The following is a 21,559-nucleotide window of genomic DNA, read 5'->3' as shown; positions in this document are numbered from 1 at the left end:
TATTATTAACGTTTTATAGTATGTGTTCTGTTCTGTAAGTGCTTTGTTACAGCTGTGGCTGAAAGCGCTATATAAACAAAGATTAGTTGAGAATTGACAAATTATACCAGACAAATTGTTTGGGGGGGGTTTAAATCAAGAAGTAAATTTTTAATGAATCAACAAACAGATACATTGTCACAAAAATGTAATTGTCGGTGACAAAATAAAAAACGGGCGGTCTTTGTGTGGCCCGCGGACCATCGCTTACTAAAACCTGATTCAGCTAGGTCTCCATATCAGAAGGTGGCGCTATGGCGCACAAGTTGTTTGCTAACCTTCAACAGAAGTATAGATTTAGAAGGAAAACTCAACACGGAACCAGAAATCTGTGGCAAGCCAAAGACCGATGCAAAAGAAGACAATGAAGTCTTGATTATTTGTGTCCAATTTGTCGTTAAATACAGATTACAGATCCAATGGCTGAACATCGATGGACGAAGAAACGCGAAGGCCGAGTTTTACGAATTAATGTTGCCTGCCTGTAACCGTTAGCATGGCTCCCTCGAGACTCTGTTTATCCTTCACAGCACGAGTGTAGTTCTGCACGTTTATTTGAGAGAGTCATGTATTCCGCACTTCGGACAGACAATGCGGCTCAAAGGTAAAGTAACCAACTTGAATGATATATATATATATATATGAGAGAAACGAAAAGACCGCGGTGGTGGCTAACATGTAATATTCTGCCTTTCATTTCTCCTTTAACTTTCTTAGATTTTTGGGGTAACTGACAAAAGACGTCAGAGATACCAAAATCGCAAATATTGCATTATATTTAGTCCTGTCTAGTTTTGCTTAATACTGTTCAGCCTCATATTAGACGGCAAAAAAAGGCTTTAATTTAGGCAGTGGATATTTTTGCCGTGACCGGCAACTCCTGCTAACGCTATTTTGCCGTTAACTGCTCTGATTGGTCTATCGCCGGAGTCATGCACTAGTCGATAAGCTGCTATTGTCATTGCCGGCCTAACTATAACCGTCAGCATATCTGTTATATCGGCATTACCGGCCTAACCCTCAATATGTTATTGGCATTACCAACCTAATCCATAGCCTCAGGCATATCGGCTGTTGTGAAAAAAATGTAGTTTAAAAAAAAACAAAAAAAGTACTAATTGGGACTTGAACTCGTGACCTCGCGTTTATGGCGTTATCGCTTAGTCTTACAAATGCCACAAGGTAGTACGCATTCACTGGCGCAGAATTGGTCGTTTTTGTGTGATTAACGGTAAAGCGTTAAGTGGCGAGTTGACGGTCATGGCACCATATCCACTTCATTTAATTGACCTGTCATGTTTCAACAAAATGTCAGGTTTTATAAACCTTCATTGTCACAAAAAGCAATACATTTCTTAAGAAGAATGACCTTTCTTACATGTCCTCATGAGTTGGTGGTGTCCTGTTCTTAACTGATACACTGTTTCTTTGTCCATTTTATCTTCTCAGAGGGACTGGCATTTTCTACCAGGCCTTGCCTGGCATTGCTGCTGATGGAAGAAATATCATGACGCTGATTCCTGTTCAGAAGATCAATGGCAAATATGTCCAAAGTCAAGTCACCAAACTTAAGACACAGGAAGCTATCCCACCAAATGTTGTGTCGGCACCGGTTCCAGTTGGAATAAAGCCAGCCGTGACGCCGATAACCACAAAACAAATTGCTGGCAATCAGGTTTCTGTTGTGAATGCCTTGCCTTGTCAACATGGTGCAGCGGGTCAAGGACTGCAGCAAGGTATTTCATTAAATACATATCCACTTCAGAATGTAGTATCACAAGTATTCCTCAGAGCCACCGAAATTCAGGTGAAAACAATACCTGAGCAAACTTGTGTAGCTGAAACTAAGAAACCGCTTTTGATATCATCAACCAACTCCTTGACAAGTTCGCACTCGACCGGTATCAAGAAACCGCTTTTGATATCATCAACCAACAATTTGTCAAGTTTGCCCTCAACCGGTATCGAGAACCCGCTTTTGATATCAACAACCAACTCCTTGTCAAGTTCGCACTCGACCGGCATCAAGAAACCGCTTTTGATGTCATCAACCAACAACTTGTCAAGTTCGCACTCGACCGGTATCAATAAACCGCTTTTGATATCAACCAACTGCTTGTCAAGTTCGCACTCGACCGGTATCAATAAACCGCTTATATCGTCCACTGTATCATCCAAGTCAACTGTCAGTCGAAACAATGAATCTTCATACGTTTCAGAACTTGAGAATTTGTGTTCAACGTCACATGCGACTTCACCTTCTCTGGGACCTCCCAAGTCACGCTTGAAATTAATTCCCAAGGTTCCGCAGAGGCCCAACAGCCCAATGAAGTGGGTGATTGAAGAAGTCAGCTCTAATGAGTCTGCTGTTGACCTTCCACGTTCTCCTTCTGTTCCATCAAAGACTTTTCAAACATTGGACAGTGGCAACAAGTTTGGAGTGCTTGAAAAGGCGACACCTGTTTCTCCGTCAGGCTTGACTACAAGTGAACCGCATCTTCAGCCAGCCTTGGTCATGTGCGATGGCAGGGTATTTTTCTCAGCCAAAAAGGACGGCCTTTCGTCGTCAGTGGGGAGCAATGAAAAAAGTTGCCAGCTTAAAAACTCTACTGTACCATCATCCTCATCGTCACTCTTGCAACACGCCGGGATTATCACTCCGATGGAGCCAAGCGAAGTGATTGACCTTTGCAGCGAAGATAATCCAGAGGACGTGTGTCAAACGCCGCAGACAGACCCTCCTTTGGATGAAGATAATGTCATATTTGTGTCATATATTCCACCCAAATCTAAAAATGCGCCGATGCAAAGTGCGGTAGAAAAAACACCGGAGACTGAAACAAACATAACAAGCGCAAGGACCTTGGACCATGTTACTGAACGTGAGACAACAACCCCCAATTGCTCGCATACCGCCCATGATCAACTGACATGTTCTGCCTTGGATGGACGCTCTGTTGATAGAAGCCAGAATCCCGACGACAGCGTAATGGTAAGCACAGTTGCTGCTGCTGACAGGGACTCGGTCATGAGCAGTCAAGATGCTATCCATAAACGACAGTTGGACGGTTTAGAGGTTTCCCCAGGAATGGAGAGTTTGTCACATCCCAATACTTCAGGCCTCACCAGTGGAAAATCCACAGACGAAGAACAGGTGAGAAAACGACTATTGAGGTCAAATTTGGAACCACACTCAACTGTTTTTTAACTTATCTTTTGTCAGACCATTACCTAAGTTTTTTTGGGCCATATTGGTAATTTAATCGGTATTTGTAATACATGTATTCAGTTTGTTTTTGTTTTTTCTTCACCGCTAATGATTGCTCATTTCTTAAAGGGATACTTAACTCATCGAGTCATTTTCAACAGTAGGAAGGTCATATTTTGTCTATAATTCATGTGATAGCTTAATAATTTTTCATGAACATTTAAAAACTAGTTTTGCCACTTGCCGTCGACTGAAAATGACATAACCCGTTTGCTGACCAAGCCCGGAAAACAGGTGAGCCATGATTGGTCATTACCTATTTCCTCAGCACAGGTGATGTCATCTTAAGTCGACAGCAAGTGGAAAGATGTGTTTTTAACGGTATTAATTCTACTTGAAAAATAATGAAGGTATCACATTTATTCTGGGCAAAGTATTAACTTTTTACTGCTGAAAATGGCTTAATGAGTCAAGTATCCCTTTAAAGTGCTTAGCAGTCACATCATTAGTCCACTTGAGTTTGACACTATTTACTGGAATAGTTAGGTCTCAAAGTCTGAGTCCTCAAGGACCGCAGTCCTGCATGTTTTAGAGGTGCCTCTCCTCAAACACGCCTAATTCATCACCAAGCTCTGCAGAAATCTGATAATGATCCTGATTATTTGATTCAGCCGTGTTGGAGGAGGGAAACCTCCAAACATGCAAGGGCTGCGCTTGAGACCAACATCAAAAACTGCAACTTTCACAACACGGATCACTCGGTTGAAGTCAACCAAAGAGTAAAATGGGATTCTCTTCTGTCTTTTCTATTGATCGTGATCATATGAGTCAGTTATTTCTGATTGAATATGCAAGATGGTGTTTTATAATTATAATTTGTTTTTGTTTTTTTTACTTCCAGATTTCCTCAAATGCTCCACCAGCTTGCAAAGTATCTGACCACCTTCTAAGGCAAAATTTTGGGGTTACAGCTGATGTGAGAATTTGCCTGCAGAGAATGAATCCAGGATGTCGTGTGTTTGGACTGAACAAGCCTGCACAGAAGGGACCCACAAAGAACATTGAGGAAAGCATGAGCCTATTGAAAGAGCGCGAACTTTTCATGCAGTACAGTTACATTCCACAAGATCCTGACCGTAGCAGTTGTCCAGTTGATATCAAAAGAGCAAAGCTATCAGATCAACAGAATTCAGCAGGAGAAGTTGTTGCTTCAAGTACCCACGCAGGTAACGACTCAGTCAAGTGTTCTCTTTCGAAACGGAAAACAAAATGTCCTTCTGGCAGAAGTTCTCCTGAGACAATATTCTGTGATCTGGACACAGGGCAAATGGTGGGCTATGTGGAGCCAATAGATGACGATATCCTCTTCTCAGATGAAAATGACACTCCTAACTCCCAGGACTCAGCCGCCCAGAGCCTGAATAGTGCTCGTTCAAATACAAGTAGAATGGGAAGGGCGAGGAAGCGCACCAAGTGTCCTTGTTGTGTCCCTGGTACCTTGGGCCTGGGCCTGGCCCTGACGACCAGAACCAGGGTAGAATTCTCACAGAGGTTAACATGGACAAGAGATCACGCAAGTAAAAGGAGTGCACGTATGCAAAAGCTCAAATAAAATACAGTGGTGCCTCGAAGTTTGAACATAATTCGTTCCTGCGAAGTGTTCAAAGTCTCAACTGCCGCAACGTGAGCATTCGGATTCGCTCGGCTTCACTCAGCTACCCGTTTTCAAGGTACGTTCGGCTTTGCTTGCTTTGTTTGGGTGTTCGAACTCCGAAAATGAGTTCAAACTCCGAGGCATTTTTTACTCCGATTTTTTTTGGGTTGAAGTCCGATTTGTACGAGTTCCGAGACGTTCAAACTCCGAGGTTCCACTAGAATTTTACCACTTTAGCGGGACCAACATGACCAAGCAACCAATATGTGTATAACCTAAGAACAAAACATTTGAAATTGTGAATACATCCCTTTTGCTATGGCATTTGATTTTTTTAAGTCTTATTTACATAAGCACTCCCAAGAATGTCCTTTTGATTTTGATTAAAAATGTAGCAACAATTGCACTGAAGGTAGTGTGAAATTTTGCAAGAAAGTTACCAAAACTGACCCTAGTAATAGTTGTCCAATCAGTGGACCATATTAAAAATATTATTTCACTTTTTGTCTTTAAATATACTGATTTGATACCTTCTATCAAATCCCTTAAACCTGCCTACCTTTTTCCCATCAGTTTCAGTTGGACATTGTTATGCAGAGGCTGAAAATTGTTTTTTTGCACCATGTTCTATTTTTCTATCATTATGCTCATGTTTATAAAATGTATTTTTGGAAACTTACTTTTGATCTCATCTTCAGTTTGATGATAGCATTTTCGTTCAGCAATTTTATTAAGATTAGAATAAGAATCATGTTTGATGGTTTATATATTTGAAGACATGTTTGAACACTGTTTCGTTTTTGTTTAGCATTAACATCCATTGACTTGGCTTCTTTAAATTTGTCGGCTTACTTTCAAGAACATTTGAATGAAACACTATTTTCAAATATGACGACTGCTGTCTTTTTTATGCATTGAGGAATAATTGGCCCAATAGGTCATTTAAATGCCTTTTTATCACTTATAACGGCTATTTGTTCGTGATTAGTTTTGCATAGACAATTATTACGTGCTGTATAGCGTACCTGCAAACGTTAAAAGCAATCGACACCCATTAAAAAAAAAAAAGGTTCACTGATAAAGTAGTATTTGTTAGCCAACTGCTCAGATACAACTTGTTTGACTAGAAAATTGAGAGGTCAAGATGAAACGATTACACTACTACCAGCCTTTTCGATGACTGGTCTAACTGACGTGAGCTTTTGAGCTTACAAATGGCAAATAATGAACTTTAGTCCACACCCCGTTTTTGTCATACATAAATGTTGTTTGATTGTTTTATAGCAAGGGTGTCCAAACTTACTTTGAGGGCCACATACAAAAAAAATGAAGGATGCAGGGGTTACATTGGCATTGAAGCCAATCAATCAATCAATCAAGCAATTATGTATTATAGTTTTGTTTTTTTCTTCTTCTTTTTTTTTCACACACCTGTTGATAAAGCAAACAGTTTGGGGTGGCCCCCGCCCTGTAGCCCACTAGAATAGATCTGCCCGTGCCACATCTTCACATTCCAATCCAAAGCAAAAATAATCGATAATAATATGACAATTTTAATTATTGTGCTATGTTCACAAATCTGATCTTGACTCGGCAGTATGTGGAGGAAAACATTTTTGCATCTTAAACTGAAATATCTTCATAAAGCATCATAAAGACTACTATTTTAGTTGTGAATTGTTTCTTTGTATATCTAGAAAATCTCTCTGAATTAAATTTATTGTTCGTAATAGTTGCCAGCCTTGCCAGATACGTCGCACCAATAAGGGATGTGGGTGTCGAAACACTCCCACTTTTCAACCCCTGCAGGTTATGTTCCAGGATTTCACAATATTCCTCTGAATTCATGATTCCCTGGATTATGTGGAGTTGTCCAGGTCGTGAGGATGAAAAGCCAGCCCAGAATTTCACATTCTCACACTCATGTTTCATTCTAGGGTGAAGGTTATTTTGCTGGTATGCAGTGTTGACTTTTCACCAAACATGACTGTTTTAGATGTGACCAAACAGTTCAATTTTGGACTCATCTGTCCACAGAAGGACTTCCAAAAAGCTTCAGTGTTGTCCAGGTACTCACTGGCAAAGTTGAGATGGGCAGCTTCAATCTTTTTTTGTGAGCAGGGGCTTTACTTCGCAAGCCTTCCATGAAAGCCTTGTCGATTGACTTTTCTTCTGATTGTTGAAGCATGCACATGTGTCCCCGATGCAGCAAAAGAGGTCTGCAAATCCCTTGATGTGATGTTCAAGTTGGCTTTTTACCTGAATTATCATTTTTATTGTGGTTCTTGCTGATATTTTTAGAAGGTCATCCACTTCTAGGATAGTAGTAATTTTCAGTGTTCTCTAGTTGCAGGTTATCTGCTTCACAGTGGAATGATGACGCTCTTTTTTTCTTTTTTTTTATATATATTTGTTTTTATATATATATATATTTTTTTAGATGACTATAGCTTTCCCCAGACAGATGTGCTGTCACTACCCACTTCCTGAGGTCCCCTGAGATTTCTCTTAGGGTTCACTTACTTTTGCACCTACATGAATTGAAAAATTATTTTTAATTAAGTTTTGACAATTGATTAAAAAAAACAACAACTATGCATTGAATTGATTAACCTACACCTGTTATTTCATATAAAATGTAATGGTTCAGATTGAACAAAATCAGGTTGAAACAATTGGAAAGTCAAAATTGCTCAAGAGGTTCACAAACTTTTGAGCAGCACTGTATGTATGCTGAAAATAGACATTGGCCTGTAAATGGCACCTGGGCTTTAGTTTGGACACAGCCTAGCCTAGATGTATTTTTCATACAAATATTTACTGTAATTATGAATAGAACAGGTAAGTGATCAATTCAAATTCAGTGCCGCCGTGGGAAGTACTGTCGTACACATAGAAGCCTGAATCGTCTTTTGGATGGATGGATAACGAATCTGTTGCCTCGTGCACTTTTATACTTTGGCTTTATACAAAGGAAAACTTTTATAAAACAATATTTAAGACTTAAAGCAAAGGCTTTTGAAGACTGATGTTACTGGAAAAGAGATTCAATTCAAATGCTAGTAGTTCAAAAGTCAATGTTTTGCCTTATCCTTGCTTTAAGTTTGTATTTATTGTCATGCCTGTGGCATTTTAAGTTAGCTGTCAAAATGTAAATAAAACATAAACAAAAAACGTTATTGTTCCATATTCACCTTTGCTGACATTTTATTAATCTGTCAATTTTTCGAAACAATGGCCTAATTAACTAATTCACTGCCATTGACCCTTATAAAAATAATTTTAACTATTTCTATTAGTTTAACATTTTTGTTCTACTTTTGGTAACACGAGTATGCAAACCTAGATTTGTTTTATTGCACATTTAGAACAAATATAAAATTTGTGCTTAATCGTGAGTTAACTATTAAAGTTATGCGATTAATTACGATTAAAAATTGTAATTGCCTGACGCCTCTAATTTTTAATAATCATCTCGTCAGGCGATTAAATTTTTTAAATTATGATTAATCGCATGACTGCACTAGTTAACTCACGATTAATCACAATTGTTATACCTGTTCTAAATGTACAATCTTTTTTTTCTAGGTTTTCATACTCTTGTTAACAAAAGTGGGGGAAAAATGTTGAACTAATAGAAATAGTTTAAAATAATTTTTGACGTTTATAGCCGTCAATGGCAGTGAATGAGTTAAGAGAAAATGGCATTTCAGGGGGTCCTCCAGACTTATTTGGTATTTTTAAAACAGTTTTTAAGCATTCTAATTTTGTTTTGTTTTTTCCTTCAGTTTTTTTTTGTTTTTTTTTGTCTCAGGGCCGGTAAATGTACTCAGAAACTGTATGTTTTTAGTATTTTGTATGTGGATTATTTAAAATTTGATGGGTGGGACGCAAAATGTCCTCTAATTCTGGAATGACACTCATACGAACATAAAAGTTGGTTTTATGTATTGTTTTTAATTTATTGAACAATGTAATGATAGCGTGACTTAATGCATGACATGTGTCGCCTAGAATCTAAAATCATACCTCTGGGCTACCAGTTACCTATGGTCACAGAGTCAACAGAGGACACGGACAGCGTCCCCTTCGTTTAGCATCCCTAGCTGAGAGACAAGGAATTACAGTATTCCAAAAAAAAAAAATAGCATCACTTTTTATATTTGTCAACAAAGACTTGTGTTTTGCAGATTGGGAAGTGCCATTGTTGTTTTGGCTGGCCGGCCATGTGTTTGCTTGATAGCAAGCTTTTTAATTTGAAAATGGAAAAAAATAAAACCGGTGGATATCAACCATTACCAATGTTGTTTATTAAAGGGGAAGGTGTAGCTAATTGATATGCTATCGTGCTAACTTGGGCAAAGTGCTTGATGACTGACACCGCATATCAGTGTGTGTGGTTCATGGCAGTTTCTCACATCACGTCAGACCCAGTTGTTTTACGTAGAAAAAGACAGTTGCTGCACAATAGGAATGTGTCAACAGTAGACTGTGACAAATTAAGATGCTTGTATTTTTGGCCAACCCTGTTTGATTGAGATCTTTAAATGTCGAGTGGGGGCGGGGCTTGAAACGGGAATGGATAAGCACAAGAATTTCAAGGCCGCACTGAAGAAAGCTTCCTAGGTGCAAGCACAGAGCTTGGTAACAGGTGAAGTACCTAAATAATCCACACGGTGGTGTGCTGTTAAACATATAAGCAATGACAATGCTCTATTAACATGTTCAGACATTACTCAGTTTTGTTTTCAAACTGCTTTGCATGATGTTCTTGATGAAAAGTCATTGGCTTTTCAGCCAGGGGCGGACATTTGACATTTCTGGTGTTTTATGGCGATGCCCCCGCCCCCACCCGTTAATCGATAAAATATTAACAACAGTAATTGCTTCATCGTCCCCCACCGAACCCATATATTTAATGTGTTAATGTTAACACCATCATCATGACTTGAGCCAAACAGAATTTGAGAACACACATTGGTTCTTACTGGTTTTATAGTTGTATCAAATTCATTTGTTTGAATCTAAGAAACACTGGAGTGCAGATATCATGCTGCGAAGAGAATGTAAACAATCAAAATAGCCAATCAGAGATCAGAAGCAAGGAAGACAATACAATATCAACCTGCCCTTTTCTCCAAATTCACAAAAGCCAGGGCCGGATTTAGACAGCCCCACTATGGGGTGCAGGCAGAATATGCGGGGGGGGGGGGGGGGGGGGGCTTAAATGCACCTAGCATCTTCTTTTCATTTTATTTTTTCTTCTGTGCTTAGCAATAGTGACACGGCTGTCACTGTCTACAGTTTTGTTTCAAATCTATTTGAATGTATTTTCCCCCCCAAAGAATTAGAATAAATGTGATGGTGAGGTGTTCACCCAGCTAACCTCAAGCTAGGCTAACAGTAAAAAAAAAATTTTTTTTAAAAGGCTATAATGGGTTCTTTGTGCATTCTAAAGAGGGATGTTAAACTTGTTTTCATCATCGGCCACATCAGTGAACCCACATACAGCAATTGCACAATCGCTAGGGGTGAAACTGTATGTCAAAAAATCACAGTTTAGTATAAGTACAGTCAGTGGATCAAAGAAAATATGTCTGCACACAAACACTTTTTCCCAAGATTAATGTGACCTATAACCTGTACAACTCTTTTTGAGAGGGAAAGCAAAAAGACTGAGATACTGTGGTTACACACGTGTGCACACCCTCTTATGGCTGGGATGGGATTGTGTTCAGATTTAACCGGTTGCATTCAAACTCATGTTAGATGGGACTTGGCACACACCTGCCTTTAATTAAGACCAAATTAATCTCAGCTGTAATAATAGGCCTTTCCTGACAGTTTTGTTGTTGTTGTTGACTTCTGTCAAAAGCTTGAAGGTTTTGTTCTAACTCTGACTGCTATTTCAAACTGTTCACAATTCAACCTTGGTTTCACTGGACCATATCAAAATGTCCCAAGTGCGTGGGAAACTTTTCGGCCATCATTCCAAAAGGCACAAATGCAATCATGCTTTGGGGCCTTAGACAAGGCGGAGGGAATTATGAACAGTAACAAAGACCCTTTAAATGGTGGCAAATGTGTGCTGACTCCCATTTAATTGTGTTTGAATGAATTGGTTCATTCTGAATCCCAGTTATATGAGGGCATGTGCAATTGCGCAACCACATTATTTCAAATGTTTATTTTTACTTCCCATCTCCAAAAGGCTATTTGAGATTCTTCATCTTGGTCTCATTGTTTGGATATAAGGTCACAGGTCAGTCACAATGTTGCATAGTAGCGGAACAACATGCAAAACAATCTTGGTGGGTTTCGTGTAAGCACTAAGACAGATTTAATGTTTTATTAGCTTTTTTTGAATAGGGCATCATTAATAGTTTGTCTTACGACCGATGCGGACAAGTGCTACAGAAAACATTTGAACAATATGTCCAATGTGTCCTGTAGCAAGCAATCTCCGTTAGCAGGCATGTTGTCCTCTAGAACTAAAACTACTTCCTGCTTCTGTGTCTAAGAATCATGGGAAACATAGTCCTACTAGTTTACTATTGTGGTCGGCAGTCAGACCCAATGACAGCTGAGCTTTTCTGGCGACACATTTTCAATGTTATGATGCATTTGGTATTAGTAATAACACAACTACCGGTCACCATAGTTCCTGGTGAGAATTTATTGTATATTTGATTTTCAGCAACAACAAAAAAATTCCCACCCAGTCAACATCAATTGTGCCCAGCATATAACAGACACTTTGCTTAAATGTAACATAGTCAGCTTGTATAACAATATACATTTACTGTCCCCTTGATCAAACCTAACACACAGCCATTAACAACTTGCAACAAAAGTGAGTACACCCCTAAGTGAAAATGTCCAAATTGAAACCATGTAAGATGTAAGAAAAAATATTGACAAAAATATGAGGGGTGGGCTCATTTTTATGAGATTCCGTATATGCCCGGCGATGGACTGGCGACCAATCCAGGGTAAAGATAAAAAGTATCGAAAATAGATGGAAGGACTACAGCGGATGACGTCCATCGAAACTGATTAAAGAGCTGCAGGAAGCGAGTCATGTATATCATTAACATTCCGACCACAAAATAACGCTGCACATCACTTCAACAACACCATACTCAAGGTCAGCATCACGTTTTGTGGTTTTAGTCAAAGTGATCAATATTGCAGTGGAACGCCTACAGTCCAACATCCCTCAAGTTGTACAATTCACCAGAAGACCAAAATAACGGCTCCAACATGACATCACTAGTGTCTCAAAACCAATTTAACAAAGGCTTGTTCACTTTTTTTGTATCCACTGTATCGCGCAATAACTCGTGATAGCAAAGAACATCTTAGAACAAGTTGAGTCCCTGTAACAGAGTGTTGAATCATCTGATATGAGATGAGATTTGAAAACAAACTGTCAAACGAGTGGAGGGAGGCCATCTCTGTGTGCTGCGGTCCTTCCTCCTCTCCTACAGTCAGACTATAATACCGAAGGTGCGCTCAAGTCCCTCCGCACTGGCAGGATGAACTCCTCACGATGTCCTTCAGGGAGAACGCTGCCATTGAAGGTAAGCGTTTTTGTTGGTTTGACTGTCTAATATAAATGTCAACTAAACAGTATTTGCTGGTTGTTGGTAGATGTGTTTTGCATTCAGACAATATAAAACTTTTTTCTTTTTTTTTTGGGTGGTATCCCAACCACTGCTTTTGATCCCACTCTGAGAATATGCTCCTCTTGTCCTCAGGTGTTGTGCATGTTCTGCTCGACCATGTGCCTGCTGAGCGGGCCTCTCTGCTCTGAGGCATCCAAGCTTCGCTGCGGCTCAGAACTCCTCAATGACCTCCTGTTTGTGTGTGGCGATCGAGGGATCTACTTTGGTATGTTCGTCTTCATGCTTCGCCTTGCAGAGTGGATTTTTAATCCTACCGATGTCGAGAGTTTTAATTTTGATCCAATGTGTTTATTATTTACATTTGCCTAAAACTAACTGATTGTTTACTCTATATGTAGGGTCTTCACAGCAAGTTATAAGCCAAAATTGTAAACAATTTGTGTGTCGGGTTTTACGTAATAGTTCCTCAAGATGTATTGACTTTATGCATTTTCAATCTCAATTACGTATTTTAATTGTTTGCACACTGGAAGTCACCGGCGGGCCCTTTCACCTGATTACCTTTCTCCCGTTCTGACCGAGGCCGCCGTCTGCATCTGGTATCAAAGTGGTTGGCAATACTTCCAAATGAGAGCATACCCACCAGTGCACAGTGCCACATTTTGTGATAGCATTATTGTTGCTGCACTTGCTATCTGAGTGCAGCTTTGTTTTTATAGAAAAGGTACGGGGGGAGCCAGAGAGCAGTGCTGGCTAACACTAACACTGCTTGGACAGCAATAAACTGACTATGGAGCCTATTTTAAATATGACCATATTTGGATTTGCTTGCTTGTTGAATATTTAGTTTTGCATGTTACAAAACATTGCATCCAATACAATGATGTGACCACATCTAAATCATTTGATTGCTAATTACTTGGGTTATTTTGCTTGTCATTGTCTTATTCAGAATGTTGGACTTGTATATAAAAAAATAATAATAATAATTAATAAATGCATGTAAATGTAGCTCAGCGCGACCCCTAAATTAGTCTAGTCCAGGCGTCAGCCGCCTTTCCTGTCTTTAGAGCCATTTTAGGCCAAATAATTAACAAAAAATGTGTCTGGAGCCGCAAAGCATTTGAAGATTGCGATGAAGGAAACGTATTTTGTTTGTGTTAGTCTAAATGTGCAGAGGGGCTTAGAGCTGCACCACAACACAAAATATGACAGCAGAATCCAATATGTAGAGATTAATTTTTCTTTTACCTTCTGTCTTCCTTTTATGGATGTTTTTGTATGAAAATTTTCATACATTTTTTAACTTCTACTTTCTGGCAATTTTATGGGCCATTTTATGGCAATATATTGACTTTTTTTTCATATAAATTTTGTGATATTTTTGCAATTTTTTGGGACATTTTATGGTAATTTTTGTGGTATCTTGTTTTTGTTGGGAGAGTCTATAGTTACCTTTTGAATGTTTCCATTTCTGCTTTTTTTAAATAATTTTTCTGGCTTTTTTTTTCAATTCCAAATACATTTTATGGTAATTTTCTGCCTTTTTTTGTTTTGGGACATTTTATGGTTACTGGCCAATTTCTGACATTTGTGGCAATTTTATGGGCCATTATATGGCAATATATTGACTTTTTTTTCTATAAATTTTCTGACATTTTTGCAATTTTGGGGACATTTTTGTGGTTTCTTCTTTTTTGGGGAGAGTCTGTCGTTACCTTTTGAATGTTTCCATCAAAATCAATGTTCTGGCTTTTAAAAAAAAAATCTAAATACATTTAATGGTCATTTTCTGCCTTTTTTTTTGTTTTTGGACATTTTATGGTTACTTTTTGAACATTTTCTTTTCTGACTTTTTTACTCCATTCACTGACATTTTTCGGGGCAATTTCGTGGACATTTTATGGTAATTTTCTGCTTTTCCTCTTCCTTTTTGGACATTTTATGTAACTTTTTAGGCAATTTTAACAACTTTTTCCTCTACCTTTCATCTCTCTTTTTCTGACAACTTAAAAAATTGGACTCTTGACATTTTTAGAATATTTAATTATACATTTTTTAAATAAATCTATTCAATTTAAAGAACGTGTATAAAATAATAATAATTTCTACTAATTATTTTATTTATTTATTTTTAAGATCCACAGGGAGCTGCAAGAAAAGCACATAACATGATGACTTCCCTAATGGATTGTGTTTGTCTCATGCCAGGTAAAGGTACATGGTCCGGTTATGGTTCTCGGCCCAGGGGGAAGGGGATCGTGGACAAATGTTGCCGGTCAAATGGCTGCGACCTGCAACATCTGGAGATGTACTGTGCCAAGACAAAGAAGCAACAGCAAACTACAGCATGGCCAAGCACAAGCACAAGCATGGAAACCCTCACCACAAAACAAATGGTCGCGGTAAGAACTGCATTTATTGACTTTAAAAACATGCTTCTTGTCTAAAAAGTGAAGATCCGTACAAGAGCACGTCGACCTCGTTGTTCTGAGGTACCCACCTCTTACCAAGTCAGCTGGGATAGTGCCATAAAAAAAACGGATGCAAGTCTGGATTCATTCATATAACTGCAGTTGTTTGTTGCTCCTTGGTTTACTTCTACGTCACCTCCACAGTTTTAATATGCCTCACTATCATGATGAGATATTAAGGCTCATTGTCATGCAATCCATTCCTTACCCGTTGCCTGTCATTATGTCTCAAAGCTAACTACGTCACCTATATTTGAGATCCTTTGGCAAGCACAGTGCAATTCAAGGTTTCTATTCCTGCCATTGTCCCCCAATTCTGTCAATGAGAATGAATGGAAAAGTGTTGCAATCGCTGCAATCTACATTATAGAACCTTCATTATGTGTTAAGATGTGTCATATTGTGTGAGGGGCTATTATTTAACTAAAGTATGGTTGTAGCCACTATTTCAAAAACGGATTATACTTTGTTGATTAATCAATTAATCCGATTTTTTTTTTAAACATGATTTCCACCCCTTTATTTAAAAAAAATACATTATTTCAAATTGAAAGTCTCAGAAAATTCACAAACACGTTGGGATGGATGGAAGTTAGTTATGATTCATGTCGTGGTTTGGTCTGTAACATGGCAGAAAATAGGCAGAAATGTTGTTCATTGTTTTCGGATGACTGCAGAAATCGGGTAATATTTACTATTGATAACAAGGATTTGGACAATTCTTAATGAAACAAGGGCTCTAGATGATTAATAAATTGGCAAAAATAATGATCAGTTAATTTGATAATACAGTGAACTATTCTTGTGAGGTATTTCTTTCATAATCTTTAAATCAGGATTATTTACACTCACTGATCCCAAACTCTTGACTAAATAGGTGAGCAAAACACATCTTAATGACGTCTGTATGTTGAAATGATCATGTTGATGGAAAATTATCATTTACTAGATAAAAGAATGTAAATAAACGCATGCACCTAATAACACTGGTACTGAACCATAACAAGTCAGTGCCAACCCATGAAATCAGTTCGGGTCAAACAAAGGACCAAGGACATCTGATGCAGAGAAGCCGCTGCCTACCAAGTCCTTGAAACGCTTCGTTTTTGCTTATCGTTGTCTTTGCAGGCCTATCAGTTCCAAGCAGTATTTCAGAAAAGACGTTTACAGCACTTGGGGCCACCCGACAGTCCAGAGAGAGAGGCCTATAGGAACAAAAGCAAGATGTCATCACGCAGGAAGATGAACCGACAGTACACAACAAGGCAGGCCACTGCGGTGACACCCTTTTGATCGTCTGACCTCTTCCAATGGTGTCCTCTCGCCATTGGAGTGAGTACTATCTCATGGACCCTCCTCGTAGGACTGGCCTGACTCCCCACCGGCAGGTGGTTCATGTCATGGACAGTGTGACTCTTTTGTACTTATGGACAATGCTGCTGTTTGTTTCATATTTTGCATACTGTACTTGAGTTAAGTTAGTGTTTTTTTCTCTGTGTTAAATGCATTGTGGGTAACTGCATATTAATTCCCATAGACAATTTGCAATTTGGAATAGTTCTAGAATTGTGCATTTAAAATTCCCGTGGGAAAAAAAAAAAACGTGACCAGAAATGTTCCACCTTATGCATCTCGATTGGCTGCTGACAGTCATAGCAATTATTCTGTGCAAACATTACAACCTCCTGCCACATTGTCATAGCTCGACATGCTCTTTGGTTTCCTTTCTGGATTGTGTGTTAAGTTTGGACGGACGCGTGGAGCTGCCAATGTTCACTAAGTACATTCGAACGTATTTGCCAGTATGTTAAAACCAATTTATATAGGTTCAAATTTACTTGAAAATATGTTAAAAAAAATACAAGTATGTTCGAACATACTCACAAATATGTTAGAACGTACTTGTTGGCTAAATGCTAGAAACGTAGCATATTTTTGCACAATGCTGACTTGCGCATGTGGAATATGGGGAAAAAATGCCAAACCTACAAAGTAAATCATGCATTACAGACATAATAAATCACAAATGTTGTAAATAAAAATGTTTTTTACTACCTCATTTTCAAACTTGGGCCAAATACTAGAAAAACAACAACAAAAACGTTTCTCGCGCATGTGCAAGTAATACCCTGTGGCATTATGGGAAAATATGTTGTTTGTAGCATTTAACCTACAAGTACATTCTAAAACACGTTTGAACGTACTTGTTGGCTAACTGCTACAAACATAGCATATTTTCCCACAGTGCCACGAGGTATTGATTTGCATTATGGGGAAAAATGCTGAACCTACAAAGAAAATCATGCATTAATAAATTACAAAAGTTATAAATAAACAATATATGTTTTACTTAATTTTCGAACATATTGGTATAATGTGGGCCAAATGCAAAAAAAACCATGTTTAACTTATTTATTTATTTTTTTACTCGGCATGTGCATATAATACCCTGTGGCATTATGGGAAAATATGCTACGTTTGTAGCATTTAGCCTACAAGTACGCTCGAACATTTTTGCGAGTTCGTTCAAACGTATTTAAATACATTCAAAGGCACTCGCAAATACGTTAGGACCTGCTCGCCAGTCCAAAAATATTAAGTTTGCACAAGTTTGCAAATGCTACTGTTTAGTTGTGAATGCTGGGCTATTCCGATTCAACTCTTTTACTGTTTATTTTTAAGTTTTTTTCAAACATGTTTTATTTGTTTATTATTAAGACATGCACTTTGATAACATTTTATGATTTGTACATTATCTCAAATGTTTTTATCTTATTTTTTTGTGTATTGAGCCCTTTTTGTGTATTTAGTAGACCTTATCCTACTTTGCATATCTGTGTAGTATATATTAAAAGGATTATTTATTTATTTTCTATTTCTTTCTATTATAGTGTGACTTGAGAATAAAAGATGTTGATGTTAGTTATGTATTGATGTAATTCTTATTGACAAAAGAAGGACTAACTGGATGAAAACAACATGATTTAAAGATTTGTTTTTGAGTAACTTTGAGCGTCACAGGTTATGTTTTTTTTACTTTGCCGGCAATTCATAACAATATATTGTTTACCGCATCTTGACCTTATGTTTTGACTTTGAGTCTCGGTGACACGGAAATCATGTGATCATTTTATAACGAGCCTCAAGTTATCTCGTCGCTTCCCTGCAGTTCAGAAGGACATCTCGGCAAAGGACCCCATAAGGCTTGCATTGTTTAGAAAGTAGCGATATTAGCAAAATGTATAGAATTGTGATCCCGTCGTGTGTATTTCAGTTTACAGTCAACATGTAACTCGTACAACAAGAAGAGAGTGTTCAAATTGCATGGATACGATTTCCAAGTTTTGAGGTTCACATTTGAATCTCTGGCCATCCTGTGAGGAGTTTGCGTGTTCGTCCTTGTGCTTGGTTGGGTTTTCGTCCACATTCCAAAACATCAAAATGTTCATTGAAGACTGAATTGACACAAATGCGTGAATGTGTTTTTTTTTTCAATACATAATCTCATTGTGGCAATGTGCAACACAAAGGTTGAATTCATAACTTTTAACTGTGAGCCTTGCAATCTTTCAAGGCCAAACCACAAAAAATCATGACACATAAAAGGTCACCGCTTCATGCAAGAGATTAGAAATACAGCGTTTGAAACTTTATTAGCTAGGCTATCTTTTGATAAATAACAGAGTGGTTAGCACATCTGCCTACACATTTCTGAGGCTTCGGGGTTTAAATATGTGCTGCAAGGATTTTCTAACTTCCTCGCACATTGAAAAACAAAAAACAATAATGTTAGGCTCATTAACTCATTCACTGCCATTGACGACTATAGACGTCAAAACATTTATTTGAACTATTTCTATTAGTTTATTCACATTTTTTCCCACTTTTGTTAACAAGAGTATGAAAACTTCTGAATTTTTTATAGTACATTTAGAACAGATATAAAATTTGTGATTAGTCGTGAGTTAACTAGTGATGTCATGCGATTAATTACAATGACATTACATAATTGCCTGTCGCCCCTAATTGTTAATAATCTTTTTTTTTTTTATGAATTTATGGCAAAAATTTGAAGAGCAAATTTTCCATATGTGCATTGCTCACCTGTTAGAACAAGCGCTAAAATAAATAGATTATTCTAAGATCAGACAAGATAAATTTCACAGTATTGTACATTTTAATCCGTGCCGAAATCATCAAATCTGTTTACAGTTGTTTCATTGGTGAGCCACAACAAAAGAGGAATGGATTAGATTTAGAAAACAAAAACAAACTGTAAACCGCAAAGACAACTCATTTTTCATACAGCAGCACCTTTACATTCAAATTAACAGTATGTAAATATGTAGCTTTCTAGTTTTTTTGTAAAGTACATACAGTTTTAAAACTCAGACTTTAAAGGTGCTGGGATTCATGGGTGGAACCCAAAATCGAACATTTTCTGCCTTATGCCAATTTTGTCAAATGTTTAATGATGTAACGTTAAATGACCCTAAAATGCCCCCAGTTGAACTTCAAAAGAATCCTTTTTTTTAATCCCACTGCTTTTTAACTTATTCACTGCCATTGACGGCTATAGACGTCAAAAATTCATTTTAACTATTTTTATTAGTAAAACATTTTTTCCCACTTTTGTTAACAAGAGTTTGAAAACCTAGAATTTTTTTATTGTATTAGAACAGATATAAAAAAAAAAAGATTAATCGTGAGTTAACTAGTGAAGTCATGCGATTAATTATGATTTGCGAAATAAAAAAAATTAAAAATCTTGAATTAAGGGCATCAGGCGATTAAAATTTGTAATCGTAATTAATCGCATGACTTCACTAGATAACTCACGATTATTCACAATTTTTACATCTGTGCTAAATGTACAAAAAAATGTTTTCTAGGTTTTCATACTCTTGTTAACAAAAATGGGGGAAAAAATGTAAATAGAAATAGTTCAAATGAATTTTTGACGTCTATAACCGTCAATGGCAGCGAATGAGTTAAAATGGTTTAGAACATCAGAACATCTTCCCCACAAACTATGCATTGTACAGATATTTCCACTTCCTGCGACATATGCATGACGAGGAGTATGACCAGATTTTAATTCAGGATTAGAAAAGCCTCCATTCAAGGCTAGATGCAGTTTCTTCCCTCCCGAATCCACAACAAAGAAACAGATGTTCATGTTGATTTGATAAGACCAAACGGGAGATCTGCCGCCTGCGGGTTGCTTGCGTCACAGCAACAGTAGATAATTGTATTCACGTTATTCCTAGTTGCGGTTGATTATCCAAAATTACGCAATATAACTTCACACCCACAAGCCATATGAAACTTGCAATTGGCGAATGATATGACAACCGATAATAAAAATCAACTGTAGCGATTATTATTATTATTTTAGATCAGCCGCTTTGTGGGTGTCTATATCAGCGTCGCTCCAAGGACAGGCCCCTGGTATGCGTTAATAACATTCACGAGCCAGCAATTTCACTTTCATGCTTTCACATTTCGTCCCTCACAGTGAGACGAGCGTGTACTCGTCCAGTCCTGTCGTGTCTGTGGTGCAGCACACAAATTTCTTATCTGCAGGATACACAAATGATTCAGCCAGTGGGAAAAACCGACCTCCAACCACCTGCTCCTTTTTGTTTCAACAATGTAACAACAGATGAGTTTAAGCCACCAAGCCACGCAAAGGCAGCGGGGGGGGGGGGGGGGGGGGGGGGGTCGATGTGTCTTCATGCCACTGTAATATTATCAGGGAACAGTTTGTGTTTGTTGCAAGTGGTTGACTGCACCTGTTGTGTGTCTTACGTTGGATTCTTCAGCTATGGAAATGGGACGGCCCATATCAAATCTCAAGTATCATTTTAGGGTATTTCTAGTCATTTTTTGTCCGTTTCCATCCTGACGGTTGAAGAAAATCATGTGATAGAAAATACAGAACATTTGCTTAGAAGGTGTACTGACATCATTTTATAAGGCCAGGGTTTCTTGTTTCTCTTTTTTTTGCCTGTGAATTTGACTCCACCACTCTGGAGAGAGCTCAATGCTACCATAATATAGCATTTGAATGTGTCTATGCTCTTTTCATTGTAATACAATTAAGAATAAAAAAAATCATCGAGAAGCAGCACTGCCTGAGTTGCATGTAAGCATCCCTAAGCCATTACACAACTGGAAATTACAGTTGTCTTACAAATCAAATGTGAATGTTAAGAAATCCTGTTGTTGAAATCACACACACACACAAAAAAGACTTATTTTTATGACTCGATAAAAGTACGGTTTGGTAGTTCCTTTGATTTAAATGAGTGTAAAGTTTTACGAAAATAACTAAAACACAGCACAGCACTTGGTCGGCACATTTGCCTCACAGACAAAAGACCACAGGTTTGAATCTCGACCCAATTATTTGAGAGTGAAGTTTGCATGTTAACTCATAAAGGAAACTGTTTTTGTAATTCCACATGCTGAATGCTAATTAGGATTCTATATGTGAAAAGAGCCACAAACTATATTGCACCCTAATAACCATAATAATAATAATAGTTCATAT

General features: G+C 37.9%; 2 protein-coding genes across 3 annotated transcripts; both read left to right on the top strand.

Moving 5' to 3' along the window:
* Positions 1-323: 323 nt before the first annotated feature.
* lrif1 (ligand dependent nuclear receptor interacting factor 1) lies at positions 324-5,790 on the top strand. Of its 2 annotated transcripts, XM_086070338.1 has the most exons (4): positions 324-643; positions 1,489-3,193; positions 4,149-4,473; positions 4,570-5,790. In XM_086070338.1, exons 1-4 carry the CDS (start codon positions 606-608, stop codon positions 4,857-4,859), a joined length of 2,358 nt encoding a protein of 785 aa, XP_085926464.1. In that variant the 5' UTR covers positions 324-605; the 3' UTR covers positions 4,860-5,790. The 2 variants fall into 2 exon arrangements, with proteins under 2 accessions (XP_085926464.1, XP_085926463.1); XM_086070337.1 differs by having other exon boundaries at positions 4,149-5,790.
* A 6,160-nt stretch (positions 5,791-11,950) lies between these two features.
* On the top strand, positions 11,951-17,925 carry igf3 (insulin-like growth factor 3). The gene is made up of 4 exons (XM_086070279.1): positions 11,951-12,484; positions 12,662-12,794; positions 14,741-14,934; positions 16,132-17,925. Exons 1-4 carry the CDS (start codon positions 12,440-12,442, stop codon positions 16,294-16,296), a joined length of 537 nt encoding a protein of 178 aa, XP_085926405.1. The 5' UTR covers positions 11,951-12,439; the 3' UTR covers positions 16,297-17,925.
* Positions 17,926-21,559: the final 3,634 nt, after the last annotated feature.

Source organism: Leptonotus elevatus, chromosome 2, assembly GCF_054856555.1.
Source record: "Leptonotus elevatus isolate MCC_2025b chromosome 2, RoL_Lele_1.0, whole genome shotgun sequence".
NCBI lineage: Eukaryota > Metazoa > Chordata > Actinopteri > Syngnathiformes > Syngnathidae > Leptonotus > Leptonotus elevatus.
The sequence above is the reverse complement of the archived record's forward strand: the minus strand, read 5'-3'. Positions and strand labels throughout refer to the sequence as shown.

Coding starts and splice junctions, on each gene's coding strand:
- lrif1 (XM_086070337.1), top strand. CDS start 606: ATGTATTCCGCACTTCGGACAGACAATGCGGCTCAAAG. Junction 644..1,488: donor ACAGACAATGCGGCTCAAAG/GTAAAGTAACCA, acceptor TTATCTTCTCAG/AGGGACTGGCATTTTCTACC. Junction 3,194..4,148: donor AATCCACAGACGAAGAACAG/GTGAGAAAACGA, acceptor TTTTACTTCCAG/ATTTCCTCAAATGCTCCACC.
- igf3 (XM_086070279.1), top strand. CDS start 12,440: ATGAACTCCTCACGATGTCCTTCAGGGAGAACGCTGCCATTGAAG. Junction 12,485..12,661: donor GGAGAACGCTGCCATTGAAG/GTAAGCGTTTTT, acceptor TCTTGTCCTCAG/GTGTTGTGCATGTTCTGCTC. Junction 12,795..14,740: donor CGATCGAGGGATCTACTTTG/GTATGTTCGTCT, acceptor GTCTCATGCCAG/GTAAAGGTACATGGTCCGGT.